Source organism: Melanotaenia boesemani, chromosome 3 (assembly GCF_017639745.1).
Source record: "Melanotaenia boesemani isolate fMelBoe1 chromosome 3, fMelBoe1.pri, whole genome shotgun sequence".
Lineage (NCBI taxonomy): Eukaryota > Metazoa > Chordata > Actinopteri > Atheriniformes > Melanotaeniidae > Melanotaenia > Melanotaenia boesemani.
The window spans coordinates 30845827-30866716 of record NC_055684.1 but is presented as its reverse complement, the minus strand read 5'-3'; the positions used below and the strand labels follow the sequence as shown (position 1 = coordinate 30866716).

The 20890-nt window shown below is 38.7% G+C and overlaps 2 protein-coding genes across 5 annotated transcripts; both read right to left on the bottom strand.

Annotated features, from left to right (window-relative positions):
* Positions 1 to 438: 438 nt before the first annotated feature.
* pfdn5 (prefoldin 5) lies at positions 439 to 4428 on the bottom strand. The gene is made up of 7 exons (XM_041981675.1): positions 4343 to 4428; positions 3981 to 4132; positions 3616 to 3718; positions 3350 to 3381; positions 2972 to 3046; positions 2748 to 2853; positions 439 to 1056 (listed from the first exon to the last, which is right to left on the bottom strand). Exons 2-7 carry the CDS (start codon positions 4044 to 4046, stop codon positions 971 to 973), a joined length of 468 nt encoding a protein of 155 aa, XP_041837609.1. The 5' UTR covers positions 4047 to 4132; positions 4343 to 4428; the 3' UTR covers positions 439 to 970.
* A 2271-nt stretch (positions 4429 to 6699) lies between these two features.
* Positions 6700 to 20824, bottom strand: espl1 (extra spindle pole bodies like 1, separase). Of its 4 annotated transcripts, XM_041981451.1 has the most exons (33): positions 20802 to 20824; positions 20605 to 20665; positions 19947 to 20035; positions 19414 to 19716; positions 18566 to 19318; positions 18380 to 18466; positions 17980 to 18091; positions 17695 to 17822; positions 17328 to 17521; positions 16965 to 17207; positions 16690 to 16834; positions 16400 to 16559; positions 16140 to 16279; positions 15757 to 15891; positions 15538 to 15654; positions 15289 to 15460; positions 15032 to 15160; positions 14790 to 14946; positions 14424 to 14533; positions 12944 to 14088; positions 12333 to 12738; positions 11909 to 12040; positions 11377 to 11590; positions 11003 to 11208; positions 10752 to 10879; positions 9416 to 9538; positions 9140 to 9289; positions 8884 to 9051; positions 8621 to 8725; positions 8394 to 8509; positions 8203 to 8286; positions 7560 to 7724; positions 6700 to 7330 (listed from the first exon to the last, which is right to left on the bottom strand). In XM_041981451.1, the coding sequence occupies exons 3-33, from the start codon at positions 20025 to 20027 to the stop codon at positions 7129 to 7131; spliced, it is 6510 nt and encodes a 2169-aa protein (XP_041837385.1). In that variant the 5' UTR covers positions 20028 to 20035; positions 20605 to 20665; positions 20802 to 20824; the 3' UTR covers positions 6700 to 7128. The 4 variants fall into 4 exon arrangements, with proteins under 4 accessions (XP_041837385.1, XP_041837384.1, XP_041837383.1 ...); XM_041981450.1 differs by lacking the exon at positions 20802 to 20824 and having other exon boundaries at positions 20605 to 20771; XM_041981449.1 differs by lacking the exons at positions 20605 to 20665; positions 20802 to 20824 and adding an exon at positions 20172 to 20320.
* Between the last annotated feature and the right edge of the window lie 66 nt (positions 20825 to 20890).

Below are 20890 nucleotides of genomic sequence, written 5' to 3'. Positions count from 1 at the left end.
TTTAAACACCTCACAAGGCGTTTTCCATATCAATTAAATAGTACACAACAAACCCGATCGTCGTTCAATTCAAATCTTCATTTATTACCTACATGGAAATGTACTCAGCTGATTTGATTCATGATAGCTTGCATGTTGACTCAGAATGACTAAAGAATTTTTTTAAGAGAATGGAGCAACTTTCAGTGTGAAATCTAATTTGATATTTAAGTGTTTTTGTATGACCTGCGTTCACATAAATGCTTATATATGGCCAAACTGGGAATGTGTATAGTGCATTTTTGTTTGAGATTTCCTGGAATAGTAAATTCAGCAATTTCTGTGCATAACAGCTTGTTCTAACACAGCATTATCAGTTCTTTAAAATTTTTGCATTCTAGTAGAACAATGCTAAAATGAGGGAAATTATGAGAGAATACAGTGACCAATCTGAACCTCTATAGTTGACAACTTTATTGAGACAATTGTACTTGTCACTATCTTGACTTGGAATCCTTGAACTGGGCAATTTAGAAGTCTTGTTAGGATGTCAGTCAAATAATCCTGCACTCATTTACATAAGATTATCAGGTTTTGATGGACCTATTATAAACTCAAGTAAAGGTAAAAGTCAGATGTTTAATGAAAGAAAAAGTAAACATCTCTGTAATGCAGGTGTCCTGCAAGTTGCACTTCTTTTACTTATAATAGTGAAAATGTTTCATTATCAAGCAAGAACAGAAATATTAGATGAACTCAGTGAACAAATGACAGTGACACACTTTAATGTCCCTTAAATCCACAGTAACCGCTAATTTTCCAAATGTAGACACCCAATTTAATTAATTTAAAACTGATCAAGTACACATTTCTTCACTTTGATAACAGCCTACTTATATCTGAAACAAGGTTTGTGCATTTCAGATTTAGTCATTTATGGAAACAAATTTAAAAATGCCCCAGTCACAAAGAGCTCAAACAGTTTTTGTCCTTAGGCCTTGGTGCTTCCAACCATCTGTGATCCTTGTTGGCTCTGTTGTAATTGCTGGATCTTCACATTCATTACCTCAATCACAGCTGCAAGACAAACACAGTGTATAAAGTAAATGTGCATGTAATATGAGCTTCACTAAAAATGCCAAATTCAATGCTTTAATTACTCTTATTAGGATTAAATGAAATTTTTTTCCAATAAACACATTTTATTGTACCCACATCTGAGATCAATTTCAATTGTACATATAACACCGACCAATGGTGGCTAAATATCAGTGTTCTAATGTTCAGCTTGCCTTGTATGGAGAAGAACTGCGTTATGAAGGCTAGGCCTGTATACAACTAGTTACTCTAATAACTGTGCTCTAAGCTTCCTGTTCAGTTTAGCCAGTAAGGCTCCTTTTTCATCCACACCAAAGCATCAGTGAGTCAGGTGTGTTGCAACAGGGGAACTTCTAACAGTCATTGAAGGCCAAGATTGAGGATCCCTGTCTGAAGAGTTAGAATTTCTCTTAGATTAAAAGTACTTTCAATACAAGGGTAGTGGGTTGGGTCAATTATTCAATGATTTATTTAAATTTGAATCAAATGTTCAAAAGGATACTTGCACTTCCAACTATCTCAGATGCCAATGAATCGGAGCAAGGCTTTTTAATTCAGTCCTACAAGGGCTGCAGTTATGCAGGTTTTTTTTTTCCCCCCTGCTACAACAGACCTGAATCAAATTAAATAGATCCAACAGCCTAGGAAGTTTTGCACAATGACTCATTTGAGTCCGGTGTGTTGGAGCAGGGAAACATTGAAAACCTGCAGGACCACAGCCCTTGTGGGACTGAACTGAATAGCTCTGAATTAGAGGGTATAACTTTGTTTGTTTTGTAGGAGAAAAAAAAAAAAAACAGCTTGCCACAAAATACTCTCGCTCAGAATAAATTATTATATTGATTACACTAATATTTTGTTCTGTCTGGATCTTCATCATGGGTATTTGGACACTGAACTAAAGACCCAGAGCAACCAAAGTTTAAGTATGATAAACAAGCTGTGATGTTGCAAGAACAGTGAGCTGGCTCTTTAAGTGCTTAGATTTAAATTAGCAGCTGCATCTTAATCCTGTTGTAATTTTTAACCCTTTTGGTAATTCTTTTAACAATTTTTATTCATGTACACCTCTATGACTAACCCATGTGAATAGGCTGAAAAGTACTTCAGGTCAACCTTTTTTTTAAATGAGTCATACAGACTAACATGAAATGATGAGTTTGATGTGATGAATGAAGACATGTTAATCTTCAACACTATAACACAAATGTTTCTTTTTAATATGGCTATAATTTCTATTTCAAAATGAAAAGTCAGAAATGACCTTCAGAATTCAGCAAAAACTAAAATGAGTCAAGCCTGTAAAAGAAGTACTATGGCCTGAAGAATTATGTAGAACGGGGTGGCCAACGTTTGTCCTCGAGAGCCACAATTCTGCAGGTTTTCCCATGCATCCCTGCACCGACACACCTGACTTAAACTAATGAGTCATTGTGCAGATCCTTATAGGCTGTTGGATCCATTTAATTTGAGTCAGGTGTGTTGGTGCAGGGATGCATGGAAAACCTGCAGGATTGTGATTCTTGAGGACCGACGTTGGCCACCCCTGAAGTAGAATAATCATTTCTTCAGTAAACTGATCAAATTAAGAAAAACACGGGGAAAGAAAACATTTTAACGTCTCACTTTTAAATACAAAATCTGATAAACAGTCTGACCTCTTGGCTTACCTTGTTTCATCGCATGTTTTTCTTGAAGAGCTGGCTGAATTTTCTCTATCTGCTTTGTGAGAAAATCTATTTTGCGCTTGAAGAAAGCCTTCGAGTCCTCCACATTCTACAGAGACAATTTCATATAAATTAAACATGACAATTTTTTGTTTACTTAAAATACACTCAATGGTGCAATTACTCAATAGTATATATGTGGTCTCTCAAATACAAATATACATTACCTTTTCAACATAATATCCTGTTCCCACATCCACTAAGACATGTTCCACATCATTTAATGTTCCTGGGACATACATCTGATTAGAAGCAATCATTAAGGACAAGAATATAAATTTAAAAAAAGGGACACAACAACAGCAACATATACCACACAACATGGGAAATATTTCTTGGGCTCCTTCATATTGTAATCACAAACATTAATTCTGGTTATGCAATTACATAATTTGTTTAATGTAACTGTGACAAGCCAAGCGATTGTGCTCTTCCCTATAACATAGACAAAAACACATTTTAAGTGATCCTGTGCTGTTGCACCTTGAAATTTAATCAATGGTGTCCATGTCAAAAGATACTTGACAAAACGTTAAAGAGGATACAGAACTGGTGAGAGGCACAAGCAATTCTTTTCCTGTGAACGGAGAGTAGGAAGAGAGGGTCACAAGCAAGGCAAATAAGATGCATATTTATATATATAGACACAATATATCGTGCTTAAAATCTGAATATAAAACACTTTTTTTCTTTTTAAACTTAACCGATCAAACTGCTCATTTTCCAGCATGTCTTCAAATTGTGACAGCTAAGCATTTCGAACAGTTTTGTTCAATCGACAAAAACTAAATAAGAAACAAATTTTACCCACCTTTATTGTTTTGGTTCAGGACATTTAAACTGTCTTTTGCTTCAACATACTTGGTCTGGACAACTTTGAACTGACCTATTGAAGACGTCAGAAATTCAACCTCCTAGAGGAAACGTCAAAATGAAAAGTCAGAAATACCCATATTAACTAAATGATTGTGTAGGACTGTGGAAATAAATAAAACTATTGAAGTACACACAATACACACAGGGTGACTGGGTGTTTCTATGAAGCTAACGGTAGCGTCAGCTGTGCTAGTTAGCTAGCTAACCTGCCGTCCTGTTTTCACTGAGCTCATTGTACTCATGCAACCAGTTTGTAAGAACACAATCTTTGAAGCTATAGAATAAAAATATATAAATTACCTGGTCTAATTGGCTTTTGAGTCCTTCTAACTGAGGAAGGGAGAGGTCTGTGAGATTCACCGCCATATTGGAAGCGTGATGATAAATGGCCTTTTTCCTTTTGAACTTCCGGGTGATAGATATGGGGAGTTGTTAGTCTGAAACACCGCCCCCTTGTGGACATTCTGATAAAAATAAAATAAGAAGAAAATAAATGCGATATTTCTCAACACTAAGCCCTCATCCTTGCCAAGAAAAGGAAAATTACACTGCTCACTAATTTACAGACCATACAGGGCAATCTCATGTGTCAGGCTGGTTTTAACTTTATTCCTACAACTAGTGTATACATGTTCTTCACACAGTGCTTTAAAAAGACCTACTTGTAAATGAAAATCAGACGTTCTTTATTGATCCCAGACTGGAAAATTACAGCGTCACAGCAGCATTATACAAAAAGAAAGAGAATCGGAGTGAAATTAAACTATATGATGTGGAGTATAGATGATGCCAGATGTGAAAATGATATATACAGAACACACTAAAACAGGGGTAGCCAACGTTGGTCCTCCAAGGTCCCAATCCGGCAGGTTTTCCAGATTTCCCTGCTCCAGCACACCTGACTCAAATTAAATGGATCCAACAGCCTATAAGGATCTCCACAATGACTCGTTAGTTTAAGTCAGGTGTGTTGGAGCATGGAAATCTGGAAAACCTGCCGGATTGGGGCCCTCGAGGACCAACGTTGGCTACCCCTGCACTAAAATATTAAGGTTTAAAAAGGGAAATAAATATCAAAGAAAATAAATATAAAAATTAGGTCAAGGAGGACTAGAAACACTGTGGTCACCAGAACCTAATGCTTTGAGGATATCATTAAAGACTCTTAATAAAGCCACCTCTGTGCCAGAAAGCTCTTGAAACCAGATTGACAAACCACCAATATATTGTGCTTATCCAGAAAAGACGTCAACTAAGCAAAAACCATTTTCTCCAAGATTTTTGAGAGAAAAGGGAGCTTGGAGATGGGCCTAAAGTTTGCCAGCACAAAGTGATCAAGGTTTCTTAATGAAGGACTGCACTGCTGCATGTTTAAAATTAGCAGGAACCACACCAAAAAACAAGCTGCTAGTGAAAACTGACCGACCTGTCTTAAGGAGGACCTCTATAAAAATTTTTGGAAATTTTTACATCATCTTCTCAGGAGCATGCCCAGACATTGTAGGGAGTGTATACAGGGATGTGGAGGCCACACACACTACTGAACCTCATTTGTGGGGTGGGCTAGTGAAAATGACCCAATGCTGAATGTAATTAAGACCAGAGAGATGGTGATTGACTTCAGGAGAAGGAGGACAGCTCCACAGCCTCTTTGCATCCTGATGAGGAACATTGAAACAGTGAGAAACTACAAGTAGCTGGGTGTGAATACCGACAGCAGACTGGACTGAAGGACCAACAGCCTGGCTGTGCAGAAGGTGATGAGCTGACTCTTTTTCCTGAGGAAGCTCAGATCCTTCAATGTATGCAGCAGAATGTTGGAGATGTTCTACCAGCCTGTTGTTGCCAGCGTTTTGTTCTTTGCCGTGGTCTGCTAGGGGTGCAGTATTGGAGCCAGAGACAAGTTCAGATTCAATATACTGATCAGGAAAGCTGGCTTCCTAATTGGCTGCAGGCAGGAAACATGTGAGGCTTCGGTGGAGAGGAGGACTGCGGGTTTGTTATCTATCATGGATAATCCAGACCACCTTCTCCACCACACAGTGGACAGAGAGTGGAGGTCTCATGCAGCTCCGCTTTCACAAAGAACACTACCTGAGATCTTTCCTGCCTCAGGCTTATATTGTCCCATTATTCATATATATACATATATATGTATATATATATACATATATATGTATATATAATTGATTTTTTTACAAGGATACTCATTTGTGAATTGTGTATTGTAAAGAGTATTTCTTTATATTTTTTATTTTTTAGGTATGTATACATATAATTTTACTTTTACATCTATTCTATTTTTGTATATAGTATTTTTGCATCTTACAGCTTAATTTTACTATTTTGTTCTCTGACATTTATACTACTCTGACACTGAATTTTCAGTCTGGGATTAATAAAGTAGATCTGATTAATTCTGAATGGTCTTAAGGAATTTCCATAAGATGGGTCATCCTGAGGTCTACTCTCTCCACTTTTGATTCTATTTCACCTGGACTCAGTATGATTCTGAATCCAGCCCCCCATAGGTTAATGATTTCCATTGATCCTTCTTATGCTCTTTTGTTCTAAATACAATATGTAATGAATATAAATATTTTCAATCTAAGATGTGTTCAGCATTCTCTTTATCAGTATATATTCAGATTACATAGTTGGTTTTTTATTAGGCTGAAACATTTCTGTTAGGAGGGCTATTTTGCTGAAGGGCTGCATTCTTAATAATTCGATACATGTCAAAATGTGTCAAACTGGAATTTAATACATTTTATGTATTCCTAAAAGTTATTTAATTTGCATTTCAATTTTGATTGCATGCATTTACACATTTATTCATGTAATCTTTTTTGTTTCTTCTGCCCATTTCCTTGCCTTGTAGTTATATTACTAACTATAGAAATGTGAACTGAAATGTTCCCCAAAAATTATAGCTGCTACCTGACTTTCTTCCTACACTGTTCACACATAATTTGAGCTCTTGATCAAATGAGATGAAGGAAAATGCTTAGAAGCATTAGATGATAGAGCTTGATTTAATTTGTTAACACATCTTATGACTTTTAGTCTAATGACAATGTATGGTAACAGGACTTAGCTGGAGTCTACAGTGAAATAATCTTTCCCAGATGATGGTGGCAATTTTTATAACACATTCAAGTGTTGAGCTCCACGTCTCAATCATATCCAAAACAGAAACAAACTGTATGTGCAAGTTCATTTATTAAAATAAAAACCAAAAGCAAACCCTGAGCACTTCAAACAAAACCATTACAGGCCATTCAAATAATTGACTGTTAAAATCTGGAAACAACTTTTAAATAAAACATATGCGCTAATAATGTTTTTGGGAATTTAATTCCAAAGTTAAGTAAAATCCTCCAGGTTGTGCACTAAAATGATAAGGTCAATATGCTGCTTTACTGTTTGGAGTTTCAGATTTCCAGTCTCATTGCAGGTGAATTGGTAGACCATAGACAACAGGTGCAGCTCCTATGAGGTATTTCAGGTGTGTGGCCTGACGCGATGAACCAATGTACTGCAGGAGAGGTGCGCCGGACCCCGCAGAGAACCATGACTCCAGCAAAGCTTTAGTGAAGCGATCAATATCCCGATCCGTTACATCCCACAAGTTGCCCAAAATGAAGGGACTAGAAAACAAGACCAAAATATTCATGACACAAACACCAAAGGTTAATAATTAAATGAGATATTTAATGCCAAGTAAATCTATATTAGAGCCAATGAGATGCCATTTATAAAATTAAGCTTTACCATTCACATTTGCTAAATTAACTTTAAGTACAGATACTACTAAACAAGCTTCTACAAGATTCAACTACGGACACACAAGATGCCAAAACTCGACAGATATCTCACCAGCCTGCAGTGAGGTAGTTGAGAACGATGCCTTGTCCCTCCTGATTGCCTCGCACTGCCAGAGCGGCACTGCTGCAACCAAACAGCAGAGAGGCTGCAGTCATCTGCTGCTTGAGAACCGACTGACTGTCCAGGAACCTTGCACCTGCACCATGGCCCACATAACTAGAACATGTACAGAGAAAATGAGACAGCTTTTCACTTTAATGGTTTTTGTCAGTCTGAACAATAACTGCAAAATCCGAGGCTACATATTTCATAATATGCAGTGGAGTCACACGTACGGCACAATATTTCTGACCACATCCATTTTTTTTTATATTACATGGAATGGGTCCAACACAAACAGCCCTATAACCAGAGCCAAAATCTTTTACTTCATGTGTTTCGTTTGCCCCAGAGAAGAACACTTGATGATGCTGCTAACACCATGATTCATCAGTTTGATGCTCGGTCTTATCCAAAGTTACATAGAGTTACATTTCTGACATTTTAGAAATGTTTTATTTTTTATTAAATGTGGACTGGTGAATAAAAGTGACATCATTCAAAATGAAAACCAACACATTGAAAATGGAAAAACATGAAGTCTGCCTCTAGGCTGGTACAAATATTAATAGAAAATACTTCATCTCAAACTTACATGTATAAATCCTTGGTTGCAACAGCTTCTTGTAGTTGACCCAGATCAGGAGCAACTCCACACACACCTTGCCAGTCCGGTTTACTTGAACAAAATTATTTTATTTTTTAGACAAAAGAGAAAGAATATAAACCAGTAACAGAAATGCACGAGAACATTAAAATCATGCTACCCGTTATAGTTTGTCTCACCTGCAAAACCATTCCTTGAATCGATCCTGAGCGTTTTTTAAGTTGGCATCAGGGTCCAACACATAAAACACCTTCCTTGAATTCACACCATGCCTCAGGATGGACTGAGAGTCAGTCTAACAAGGAAGATTCAAGCCATGAGAAAAATATACTGAAAGTAACAGCTATTGAGTTAACGATATCAGCACCACGGTCTATACCAACTCAGTCAAGGTGCTTAATCTTACCTCTTTCTGAAGGCACAGTCCAAGCAGAGAATGCAAAGAAGGCATTCGGCTCATAGAGCAAGACTTTAAGATGGGCATGCTTTCCCATGGCAACTTCTGAAGATACTGCATCAAACATGGGACAGAGACTGATAAGCACTAAATACTTTCCTTCTTCACAAATTAAACTCTAATGGCTCTTTTTATATTTTTGACTAGTGCACAACTAGCTGTATATCACAATCTGGCAGAGTTTAGCATTACATATAGATAACAACACAAACCTTGTCTAGGATCAGAACCACATGACCTCGAGGCTCATCTCTCTTTGAGAGCTGGGACATTGCAGTATGGAGAAGATGATCACATTCAGTGTCCCACTGGGGGTAAAGTCCTAGTGAAAATGCTTTAAGATCTTCCTCAGAGAGAACATGAGATGCAGAAAGCACAGCCTAGGAGACAAATGAGAAGTTTTAGTAGTTGCTGCCTTACTGTTACTTTTTACAGAATAAGACAAAGGTCATGAGGCAAAAGACATACCCTTAACATCTCCACACTGACTGTCACTCCTCGTGTAGACAAGGCCTTACAGAGTTGCTTGGCTTGTGTGGAAAGCTCAGGCTCCGATGAGATGGGTAGAAGAAGGCTCTTCCAACATCCAAGTGATCCCTCCATTTCTTTTAACAGACGCTATAACATGGCAACGGGTTTCAGTTCTCATAGGGTTTTACGGCAAAGCATCATATCTGAGCATAACCCATGGAAGTTTAAGGAAGGTATTACAACCCATAAGCAGTCTCATTCTGTAACACTTACCTCAACTCGAGAGTCAAGAGCCCATCGGCCTTCCCACCACTTTGCTTTCTCAGACACGCAGCTCACAACCTTTTGTTCCACCAGAATATTATCCATCTCCTGCACCAACCAGCTAATGTTGTGCTGCACAACACAAAGAGAAAACAGTTATCTTGAAATGAGAGCAACAAAAGTAATAAAAAGGGTAAATGAATGTCACTATGCTGTCACAAAATTTCCAATAAAAAAGGTTTGCACCCTTTCTCAACAGTCAAAGTCCTACATTTCAGGCAGGTCGGGTTACATAGATTTTAATTGATGGTATAAAATGAGATGCTCAGAAAAGTGGTTTATAAGAAATGGGGATAAATTATTTAAATTTTTCAAGTTGCAAGTTAATCTGTTAAATACAAAGATGCTAAACCCAAAATAATTTAAATTTAGCATTTCAAATGGCAAACATTTGTTTGATGCTAAATTGCTGTATGATCTTTTTTCCTAAGGAAACTTGGTCAAGGAAAAACAAGGATATCTAAAAAGAACTGGATCCATAAGGAGCATCAGTAATGGCACTTGTTTCAATAAATATCTTATCAATTCCTATCCCAAGCTAACTTTAAGGTAAAATAGATAGGCAGTGTGGCTAAAAGGTGTTTAAAATGTTATATGTTGGTAGTTTGGATTAGCCCAGTGGTTCGGTTTGGCTTCATATTGTCAGATGTTTATATATTGAGACATACAACGGTGTGGTCTCACTTCATTTCCCACCATAGACCATTACCTGATCAAACCCAGGGAAAGATATACCTCCTCATATTTTGTTCTTTTTTCTTTGGTAGTTGAAATTTCTGTTCTTGATTCATCATTGTTTGCCCATTGGTACTTTCATAAATTTGTCCATGTTTTGCTAGAAGTGCAAAAATGTGCCAAGTTTTATTTAGCCCTATTGTTACACCTCTGTATCACCCTGGGGAGCCCACCCCCCAGTTTGGTAACCACTGGGTTAGCCAGAGCGATGCTTCATTAGCAGAACAGAAGTTTGTTAGATCTTTAACTTCAGTCACTTTGTGTTTTCATTTAGCAACTAGTTAGCTATCAGTTAACAACTTACATACAGAGCTTAAACTCTGCTTCTAGATACTATTGTATTGAAAGAGTATCAGTACTTTAATAGCTTTTATCCAACAGCTTTAGCATAAAAAATGTCCATGTTGAGTGGACGGTAAAACATTCTTAGCAGTACTATAAGAAGAAAGTTATCATCTCAACATTTCTGTCTCACCAGGGGACTCTGGTGCCATACACAGCTATTTGGTTGTGCAATACGTAAACATTTACATCCTTTGATCGTCTTCACCTGCTGTTTGGATGTGGAGATATGCAGAGTGACAGGTGCAGAATCCTTCTCAAGACGAGACAGTAAAATGCTGTCTCCCATTTCCCCCGGTTTTATTCCAAGCACAGACATCAAACACACTGTTACCCCTGGAGAGGATAAGATGGAAAAAAGAAAAACTCAAATTTCATAAAAAGTTGGTTTCAGTTAAGTTCTACTTAAGCAATAAAGATCAGACGTGGAAATATCACTGAGATTAAAAAGACCCCTACCTTCGGGAAGATGTTGAATTTGTTTGATAAACTCTTGGCAGTGGTTGTGCGGGAAAGCTGAAGGATCAGCAGTGGGAAAGGAAAAGATGTCCTCCATCTGAGACAACCTCTGCTCGGTGGAAGCAGTGGACGCAGTCCTACTGGGCTCATTCAGACTCAAAGCATCCATCTTGTCAGCCAGCTCGCTGGATGCCTTTTTCAGCTTACTGTTAAAATGAAAAAAGACAATTAAGCATTCATTGTTATTCACAATTTATAACATTTAAATAAATAAAAAATAGCAAGATTATGCAAAAGTTGGTAATATAACACAGATAAAAGAATCGAGAAGTAGAAATTCAGAAACCACTAATATATGTACACGATGTGCTTACTGGAGAGAACTGGACAAATGCCGGATTGTGCGATGACGACTGGTGACCCCTAAGGACTGAGCATGTAGCATTGCTGTAGTTACGGGGTCTTGCTGTCCCAGAGTTAAGGCAAGAAGAGCAGAGAGGGTCGGATGGATGGTGGGGCAGGGAAAGTGCTGGAGTGTCAGCCAGGCTGAGCGGAGCAACACCTGAACTTCCTCCAGAGAAAGGTTGTCTGGTTTTAAATAAAGACAGAAATAACAAAAATGGATGAAGAAGTTCTCATCCGATACATAATATGGACACTGATACTTTTTCCCACAGATCTGACTCTACTAGCTTATAGAAATAGAGGAAAAACTAAGTAAATAAAAATATTGCAATGGTGTTAAAAAGAATTTTGTCTTTAAAAACATACTAATATCTGTAGTTGTAAGAATTCATTTTTGGTCAGACAAAAAAAAATCATTTTTGTATTACAATAGAAAATAAATTCCATTTTGTTATTACATCAATGACACATACGTCAAATGTGATTCTGAGCTCAACTCACCTGGCCTGCTGTCTGATTGAGAGATGTGGGTTTGTTGACCTTCTCTTGGATGTCCTCTTCTCCTCAATTCATTCAGATCATCTCTGTCCTGGTGAAAACACATATCCCTTCGCAACACCTCAAAATCTATGTCTAAATGAGAGAAGAGAAGACAGTGGTTTCAGGATTTGGTTTTTTACATATTGCACATATAGTACTACCCAACAGCGCCCCTGATTCTGCAAGTTGTCCAGAAGCAAGGCCACTGATTTTCTTGAACAACACACAGCTTAAAGAAACAAAAACTGGGCTAAAGGGGCACAATGATAACATAAAATGTTTCAGCATCTAATCTGGTATCATTGATGGACATAATCTAAAAAGCTACTTGTGTGAGTGGCAACCATATTCTTTAAGCTCAGCTGTGTGTGTGCAAAATACATACTGATATCTTTACTTGAAGCTGTGTTATCCTCAGCTTCCATGTCTGATGTCCGTAGCTGCTCAATGCTCATGTCCAGGACTTCATCAATTTCCTCCTTAATGGTCCTCATTGTGTCTGGCTCCTCCACTGCTTTTTCCACCTTGGAAAGATTTTTTCTTGTTCTTCCTTTTCTTGTGAAGACAGGCTGACTGATCAACGTGTCCTCATCCTCAGAAGAACAAGGCACTGAGGTGCTCTTTTTCCCCTTTGCCTGCCTCTTGAGTGGCATCCTCTCGGCAGGTGGTTCTGGGGCCATTTTAGCACTGGAGGCAGCTTTTCTTGTGGCTGTTTGCTTTTTAGGGACATCTTTTGGTCTTAGCTCTCCATGGGTACTGGCCTCCGAGTCACTTTCATCGCTAAATTCCACCTGTGTTAAAATATAAAAATGTCAGATATATTTTAATAAAATCATAAAGTAAATCTACAAGACCAGACACCAAGTAAGTCTTTCTCCAATTTAACCAATTGCCAGTTGTTCATTTTTTGGGAATGTTTTTGTTGTCTCGTCAATAAACTGCTGACGAATCCTACACTCAATCATTTTTAAAAAGCTTTGTTTTTTTTTGGCTTACCTTAAAGCGTGACTTTTTTGTCCTTTTAGGGGCAGCAGGCACATGCTGGGCTTTGTCCTGAACTGGTGAGAGCTCTTCATACACATGAAACTGAAGCTTAGAGGCAGTCTTTGGTGCTTTCTGCACGGCAGCAGGGCATTTCACTTTCTGAGCAGGGGTACAAGCCAAAGTAGGCACAACTGTGTTGAAATCAAATGAGCCAAGCTCTCTAACTGAGGATTTAGATTTTTTTATTATTGGTGTCTTGGGAACAAGACTTTTCTCTTTGATTGAGGAGCTTTTCACTTCCATTTTGGGTTTGACAGCCTTGACTTGTCTTGCTTCCTTTTTTTGGTCGGCCATATCTGGGTTTTTAAAAGAGGATTTAGGCTTTTTAAGTGAAGATGAGAGAGGTGCCGTTTTCTGTTCTGGTTTGATGTCTGTATCGTCTTCTGGCGCATTCCAGGTCCAAACATTTGAATATAGTTCCTCTGGGCTGCAGCCTTTTTTGGCAGCCAAGATCACCAGCGATGCAATGGCTTTAGTTGCCATTAAGCCGGCTCTCACACGCCCCGGGACAGGACAAGTCACAGAATCTACAAATGATAAGCCAGCTTCCAATGTTTTCCATATACCACAGACCTTGTTAAGCCTAGTTTCTAGCCCAGTCTGGGCCATGTGTAGATACACATGCCCTACGACATCCTGCATCAGGGAAGGTTTACAGATGCCTTTGGCAGGATCACAGGAAGGGAAGATCTCAGCCAATTTGTTTCTGAGTCGTGTAGTAATATTTTTAGATTGAAATAAAGCTGCCCAGTGAAGTTTGGAACTGGCGCTGATTTCAGTGGGATCCATCTGAAGAACCAGATCAGCCTGTGCAGCTGCCCAGCGAGCTGTGGCACGGCTTAAACAGGGTTCAGAGCAGCAAGGGCACTGACAATCGAATTCATGGGCCAATGAGGAAAGCCAAAGGCGAGGTGGAGCTTTGAGAGGTGGGGAGCTGGCCGGATCCTTCACTACAGGTTCTTTGGCAATCCACCTGGTGCTCAGGATGTCCTTTAGTTCATCCTCCACTGTTGGAAGAGGAGAGGGAGGTCTCCGAGCTGGACGGCCTTTCCTTGGTTTGATTTTAACATCTGCTTTCTGAACTTGATCAGAAATATCTTAAGTGTAGGGTAAAAAAAAAAAAAGAAAAAAGAAGAGGGAAAACTTAATGAAAATTAGACTCCAAAAATAAATAAATAAATCAATCAATCTAAAATAAATTCCTATCTTGCTACCAAGGCACGTACACATAAACACCAGTTTAATAGGAGGTCCAATGCAAATAATTAAATACATTTTTTAACGTTTGAATTGACTTCACTATAAACTTCTACCATGAAAAGCAACAGCCCAACTGTACTGACATAAAAAATTATTCTTATGAAAGCCAACTAAAAACAATACATTAACACAAAAGCTCCATTTGAATAGATGCATCTGTGCAAGGACAGACCTGTGCAGTGCTCAAGAAGATTTTTGACAATATTCAAATCTGTTCTGCTTTCCTCTCTCTCCCCCTGCATCAGCTCCAACTCGGCTTTGATCACCAGCAGCTCAGCACATCTATAACAAGGGCAAAAAGAAAACAATAATCCAATAAAACATTTGATTGTGACATTTATGGGAAGTCATAAAGTGACAATATGAGCATTACTATGTCTAATATGTGCAGCAAGATACAAGAAAAGCATATATCAAACATCTCTAAGTGCCAACATAAACTAAGTGATAGGTTTAACGCTGGGATATAATGCATTACTTGTGCCCAATGAACTTGGCTTGAAAGCAACCAGTAATCTTTTTTTTCACATATACATACTGGCTGAGTGCTTGGAGCTTGATGGCTAGTTTCAGGGCTTCTAGACACTGGAGTCTGGCATCGTTAATGGCTCCGCAGCTGCTACGCATAGCCACCATCTTCTTGGAGCAGTTCAGCAGCTCTGAGAGTAGCTGCCACTTCAGCACCAGGTTGTCACCTGTTCATAGACCAAGAAGAGTGTAAGAAACTCACATTGACCAAAAACGGAAACAGATACATTTTAGAATTTAGGGAAAGCATACCGTGGTAGATAAAACGCACATCTGAGTTGCTGCCATTGGTACCATACAAGCCTTTTCCTGCTACAGTGACCAGCAGACTGCAGAGAAGCTTCAAGCTCTCATACAGTGCAGCATCTGGGGTTTTTATTCCTGAGACAAACAAAAGCAGATACTTGGTTTTACCAAAGGGTATCACCTTTGTACTTCCACATTACAAATGAAAAATACTAAGACATCTGGGTACACATAATGTTACAAATAGTTAAGTTGGAACTAACCATGCTGTGCAACACTGTGCCGTTGGGCTTGTGGCAGCTGAGCTGTATCTAAGTCCAGATAGGCGCTGCAGACCTGGAGAGTCCGTGCACGCAGCAGGTACCAGCTCTTTGAATGTTTTTGCTCGTTTACTGCTTTAAGCACCTCACGCAGATAAGTCAAGCCACAGTCGATCTGAAATTTGGCCAAACATTAGGTCAATACCAAAATGTGATAAACGTCAGAAACTGGCATGTTACAACGCCACATACCTGTCCTACAAGGTAAAAGTACTGAGCTTTCAATAAAACAACCAGCACTGAGAGGGCAGAAGGGCCCTCATCTGTGGCAGCTGAAGTTAATGTTTTTTCTGCTTCTTCTAGCTGGGCCTGAAGGTAAGAAGTTAAAGATATTTTATTCAATTTCAATCAATTTATAAAATAAATAAATAAATAATATATATATAAAGAAACAGTACAAAAGATTCTTACCAGAGCCAGTTCAGGGCTGCCAATATCGAGGAGGATACTGACTGACTGACAAAGACAGCTGGCACAGCTCTGAGCATCAGCCAGTTCTTGTGAAACTCCAACACCAAGTTGGTACGCTTCTAAAGCTTTTAGAGGCTAAACAAGAGAACAATGAAATATTTAAAAAAAGGGATAAACACATATAATCAAGCAACTGTTTTCACACACATCAATCTAGAATTATGCAAGAAGTAGTTTTGCTTCTTGTATTATAGGGGGTGCTTACTTATTTAGCTCATGTTTTTTCCCCCCGTTTCCCTCTAAAATCTAAATCGCATAAAACTGAAAGCCACCAAATAGGACCCCGTGACATGAAATAGATCAGACAAATTCTGTGTCATTACCTTTCCCATGAGTCTGAAGAGAGCTGCAGCCACAGCAATGGAACTGCAGGTCTGTTTAGCATTCCTGACTGAGGGATGGGCTTGACTCTTGAAAAGAGCAGACCACATGTCCAGCGCTTTTTCCAGTGGCTGACACAACTCTTAGGATAATAATAAAAAACAGACAAACAAAACAAACAGAAGTGTTAAATAATAAATAATTTTATGCTCAAATACCTGCACAGCACTATAACCGATGAATTCTAAAATAGTTTTCCTACTTTTTTCTGCAGCCAGGTTGAAATGCAGGCCTTCATAGACCAGAGTGCTGTCCTGTGTCTTCTGCTTGTCTTCATAATCAAAATCATTGCTGCCTATGGGATCAGCCACATACTGCGTCTGCTCACGCAACTCTCTTCGCTTTCTATCACTCTCAATGGCCTGGCCACAAAAAGGCAAGAATCCCAACACCACATTACTGACACGTCAACACACATACTATTAAAATGTGACAATCACTACTTTAGAAAAATATGAACATAAAGAGGTTTGAGATGGTCAAAGAGATCACCTCCTGGAGATTTTTCTCCAGACTGCAGATGTAGAGCCAAAGTAAAGCATGCGCTTTGTCATCCTTCAGTCTATCAGCGTTGTCTGGAGTCTCTGGTTCTTCTTCGAGAAGTCGTAACGCTTCATGGATGAAGTCCACTGCCATGCTGTGTAGTCATAAACAAATAATAAAAAAAGAGATGACAACAATGTTGGCCTTGAATGATGATAAAATTATTTAATTTATTGTCCTGGTGGTACTTTCTTAAAAAAATTAAATCATGCATAAATTTTTACCAGTCAGTCTGTTCACTGAAATCCTGGAAGCACACAACTTGGGCCATTTCGCAGAGGTACACAGCACGTAAATGGGTGTGAGAACTCTCCTCGTGACAGATGTCCAACAGATCACAGAGTGTGTTGTAGCGTTCTTGAGCCGTGTCTCTTGCCAACTCCTTATAGACACGCAGCTCTTCCGCCAAAAGACAAAGCATGATTCGCTCCTCAGGGACATCGGTACCAAAACCATCACGCAATGTCCTGTTTAGGAGCATGACCGCAAAGACGAGCATTTGTGTTTTTAGTTTTCATTTATATTCAGCAAAACACAACATAGCTAAAAACAATGAAGAGAAGCAATTAATGAGTAGTTTTGTGTACCTGAGTCTGATGTCCTCATCAGAGTCATGAGCTGCATCAGTCTTTGTTTTCACCCAAAGAGAAACAGGTTCAGACATGTGAGCAGTGATATTGTCCCCAAGAGCCTTCAGCCACAGGATCACCCAATCCAGGGCTCGTTCCAATTTTCCAGCCCGACGTGAAGTTTGCACAGCCAGCATGAAGGGTCGACTCAGCTGGGAGGAAACAATGACAAGCCAATAAATCACCGAATAGTAACACACATTCCAGAGGGATTTGGGTTTACACTTAAACCTAAATGCTAAAACTGATCACTTCACAATGAAGTGAATGAACTAACATCCCAGTCTAAAGAGCAAAACAAATAAAAAGCATCTAATGAACTTACTCTATCAACAGACAATGATACAGGGCAGTTCTTGCATAGATCCTTGCAGAGAATCTCAACCAGTGTGAAGGCTTGGTCATAGTGGCGTCGGTTGTACAACCCACAAGCCAAGTTGCTCACAGCAATCACTAAAAGCCAAACAGCAAACACAAAAGTTAGAACAATAATAATAAAACAATAAAACAACAAAAACAAAAAAAACTTCCCTGTATTTTACAGCAATGGAAAAATGACAATCATTCGACTGGCCTGCTGAAATTTAAAAATGGAAAAAAAGGAGATCACCTGCTTTGATGAAGAGGTTTTCATTAGATAACTTGTGCAGCTCTGTCATCAGCAGTCCAGCTGTGGACTGGCAGTACAGCAAAACTCTGTCCAATGTGTCACTGTTTTCCAGCTAGACACAACAAACTATAATTAGTATAAAATCTATTTACATAAAAAAAAAAAACATTATTTTACTGTGGAATTTATTTCTCCCCTCCCAGTTTTTTTCAATACTGTATTTATTTATTTTAAAAAGCAAAAAAAAAAAAGATTTTCATCAGGTGTCTGCTCTGCAGAAGCAAAGACAAACACGCGATACATATTCAGACAGTACAATCACGCATTCTTACAGAGGGAGAAAGCAGCAGTTTGAGGATGTGGGGGTTATGAATGTACCATAAAGAAGGTGCACTCTCACCTGTGACGCCAACATGCTCTCATAAGCAAATACAAAGCCTTGGTAAATACTCAAGCAGAGGGTCTGCTGTAGTCTGCTGCACTCAGTCTGTCATGTTGAATTCAGGATAGGGGAAAAAACAAGATTAGTAAAACATCATTAATTTCAAGAAATTATCAAACTTTACTTTTTAGAAGCCAAACTAACCTTGTTAAGCATTTTCATTATCCACTCTTGGTGCTCCTCAAGAAAAGAAAACAAAGACAGGAGCACAGGCCCAGATAATCCCTTATTGTGCCCACTTTCAACGGCCCATACCACTAGACTACAACCTTCCAGAAAAGCATGACTCTCTCTGTTGCCCAGGTCAGCTGAGAGAGATCTCAGGGCCCTAGCACACCCTGTGAATGCCAGTCCGCTTACTTTCCCAGCCTTCATTGCTGAATGAATTTTTACTCCCCATTTGCCAAACACCAGTGGTGTACACTGGGAGCCAACACAGTCTAAAACCTTGCTCTCCATTGCATTCAGAAAGGTTGTGGCCAGACTGTGGTGATCAGCCTTACAAAGCATCTTTACAATAAGCAGCACCATTTCACAAAGTGCATAAAATCTCGTTTCTAAACGCTGTTTGAATACATCTACCTGGCAGGCTTGATCACCGGTAAAGCATCTGTTAAAAAGCATGTTTATTTCCCGGAGCAGGAAAGAAGCATCCTCTTTTGTCAGTGATTCACAGTTGCTCTCAAACTCAGTAAATGCATACTCTGCATAAATGGGGACTTTAGAGAAAGAGGGTCCAGCAGTTTCTCCATCTAACAAAAAGAGGAAGCTCAAAGCTTGCATCTGGCAGCACAGCTTATCCCGAGGGTTCAAGATTTTCTTGTTTTTGGCCGCAGATAATCCACTCCAAAGCACAGAGAAGCAGCTTTGCACGAGGACACAGTAGTCTTCTTGTGCCTACAGATCATACAAACCCAGTTAAAGCTAACAGGAATTATCCTGTCCATATACATTGTAGAGGACACAAATAAAAATTATTTTGTAAAACATACCTGTCGTGCTGAAGAAAGTCTGTTGTAAAGCAACCCAGCTACATGGCCACATAGCGTGTGAACGTCTAGGGAGCTTAGCTTCTTGACAATATGGAAAATAATTTTTTCCATGTAGAATGGACTGCTATGAGCCACAAGTTCTGCATAAATATCATAGCCATGAAGAGAAATCTCCACCAGCTTTACTAACTGAGTGATATGATCAAAGTCCAGGGATCCAACTCCAAGTTGATGGTGACAGGCCCTGATAACCCTGTCACATAGAGTACGCCCCTGAAGTCCAGGTTGACTCTTGACATATTTCTGAAAGATGTAAACCAGCCTTAGATTTTGTTTTCAGAGGGAAAAATATAGTTACTGCACACCTGACCGATATATTTCTTCGTTTTGATTACAAAAGCATTGGAACGGTAAACATTTCAATGAGTCACGTAATTCTTAGTGAATATTATTTAAAAGACTGTTTCTAGTTGAGTAAATGAACTTGTAAAGATAAATCGTGATTCTTCTGTTTAACGTGCAATAATGCTAACCTCTAGTTCTTCAAATAAAAGCCTCGTCTCCTGAACAGATGAAGTCTGCTTGATGTATTCGTCCACTTTCAAACACTTCATATCGACACCTGAAGATGATAAGTTAGCGAAAGACAAATCATGTTACTTTTAAACGTAAACAGAGTGGCTAAGCTTAGCTGATCTTAAAAGTGCATCAACTGCATCATAACGATTTAACATTTAAGTGCTAAAGCTGGAACTCACTTGAAGCGCTCAGTGTTTATGTAAATAACTTTCTTTGCGACAGAAAGACCATTTACTGCCCATGATAACCGTCTGAAAAGCGGTTAAATTTAGAAATCCATTTGGTGTTCAGTTTCCGAACCTCGTCTTCTTTAGCGTTTCTCCGAACGTCTCCGGCCCGCGCTCTGTTTTTGAAAGATCTTTGCTAACCAATCCGAAAGCATAACCGCTTTCAACCGGAAACGTGGTGACTTGTGGGTATGGTAGTTTTCATTTTACTCCTTGTGGGGAAATTCTGTACAAAATATTTATTTAATTTATTCTTGGAATTTATTTCTATACAGTCTGTGGTAGAAACCTAAATAATAAAATTTAAATAACAAATAACTTTAGAAGCCATGTTCCCCTCCCCAAAGATGTATGATGAAAAAGAGATGTATAAAAACAGCCTTACCTGACAGATAATCACACCTTGTGAATTCAAATCAGTCTTGGAATTTTTTTTTTATCTTGTTCTTTGGTGGAATATTCACAAAATTCCAAGAAGTAAAGAAGTTAAAAAAATAAAATCAACTTAATTATTATTATTATTATGCAGTGATTAGAAATGATAGTATTTCAAAAGAAGATTTTTAAATTTGACAGCCCCACCACCACTTCTTTTTGGAGTTGTATTGCAGGTAGTTTATGATGATTAGTGGCATGAGTTACACCTGGGCCTAGTGTGTACTCTGGTTACT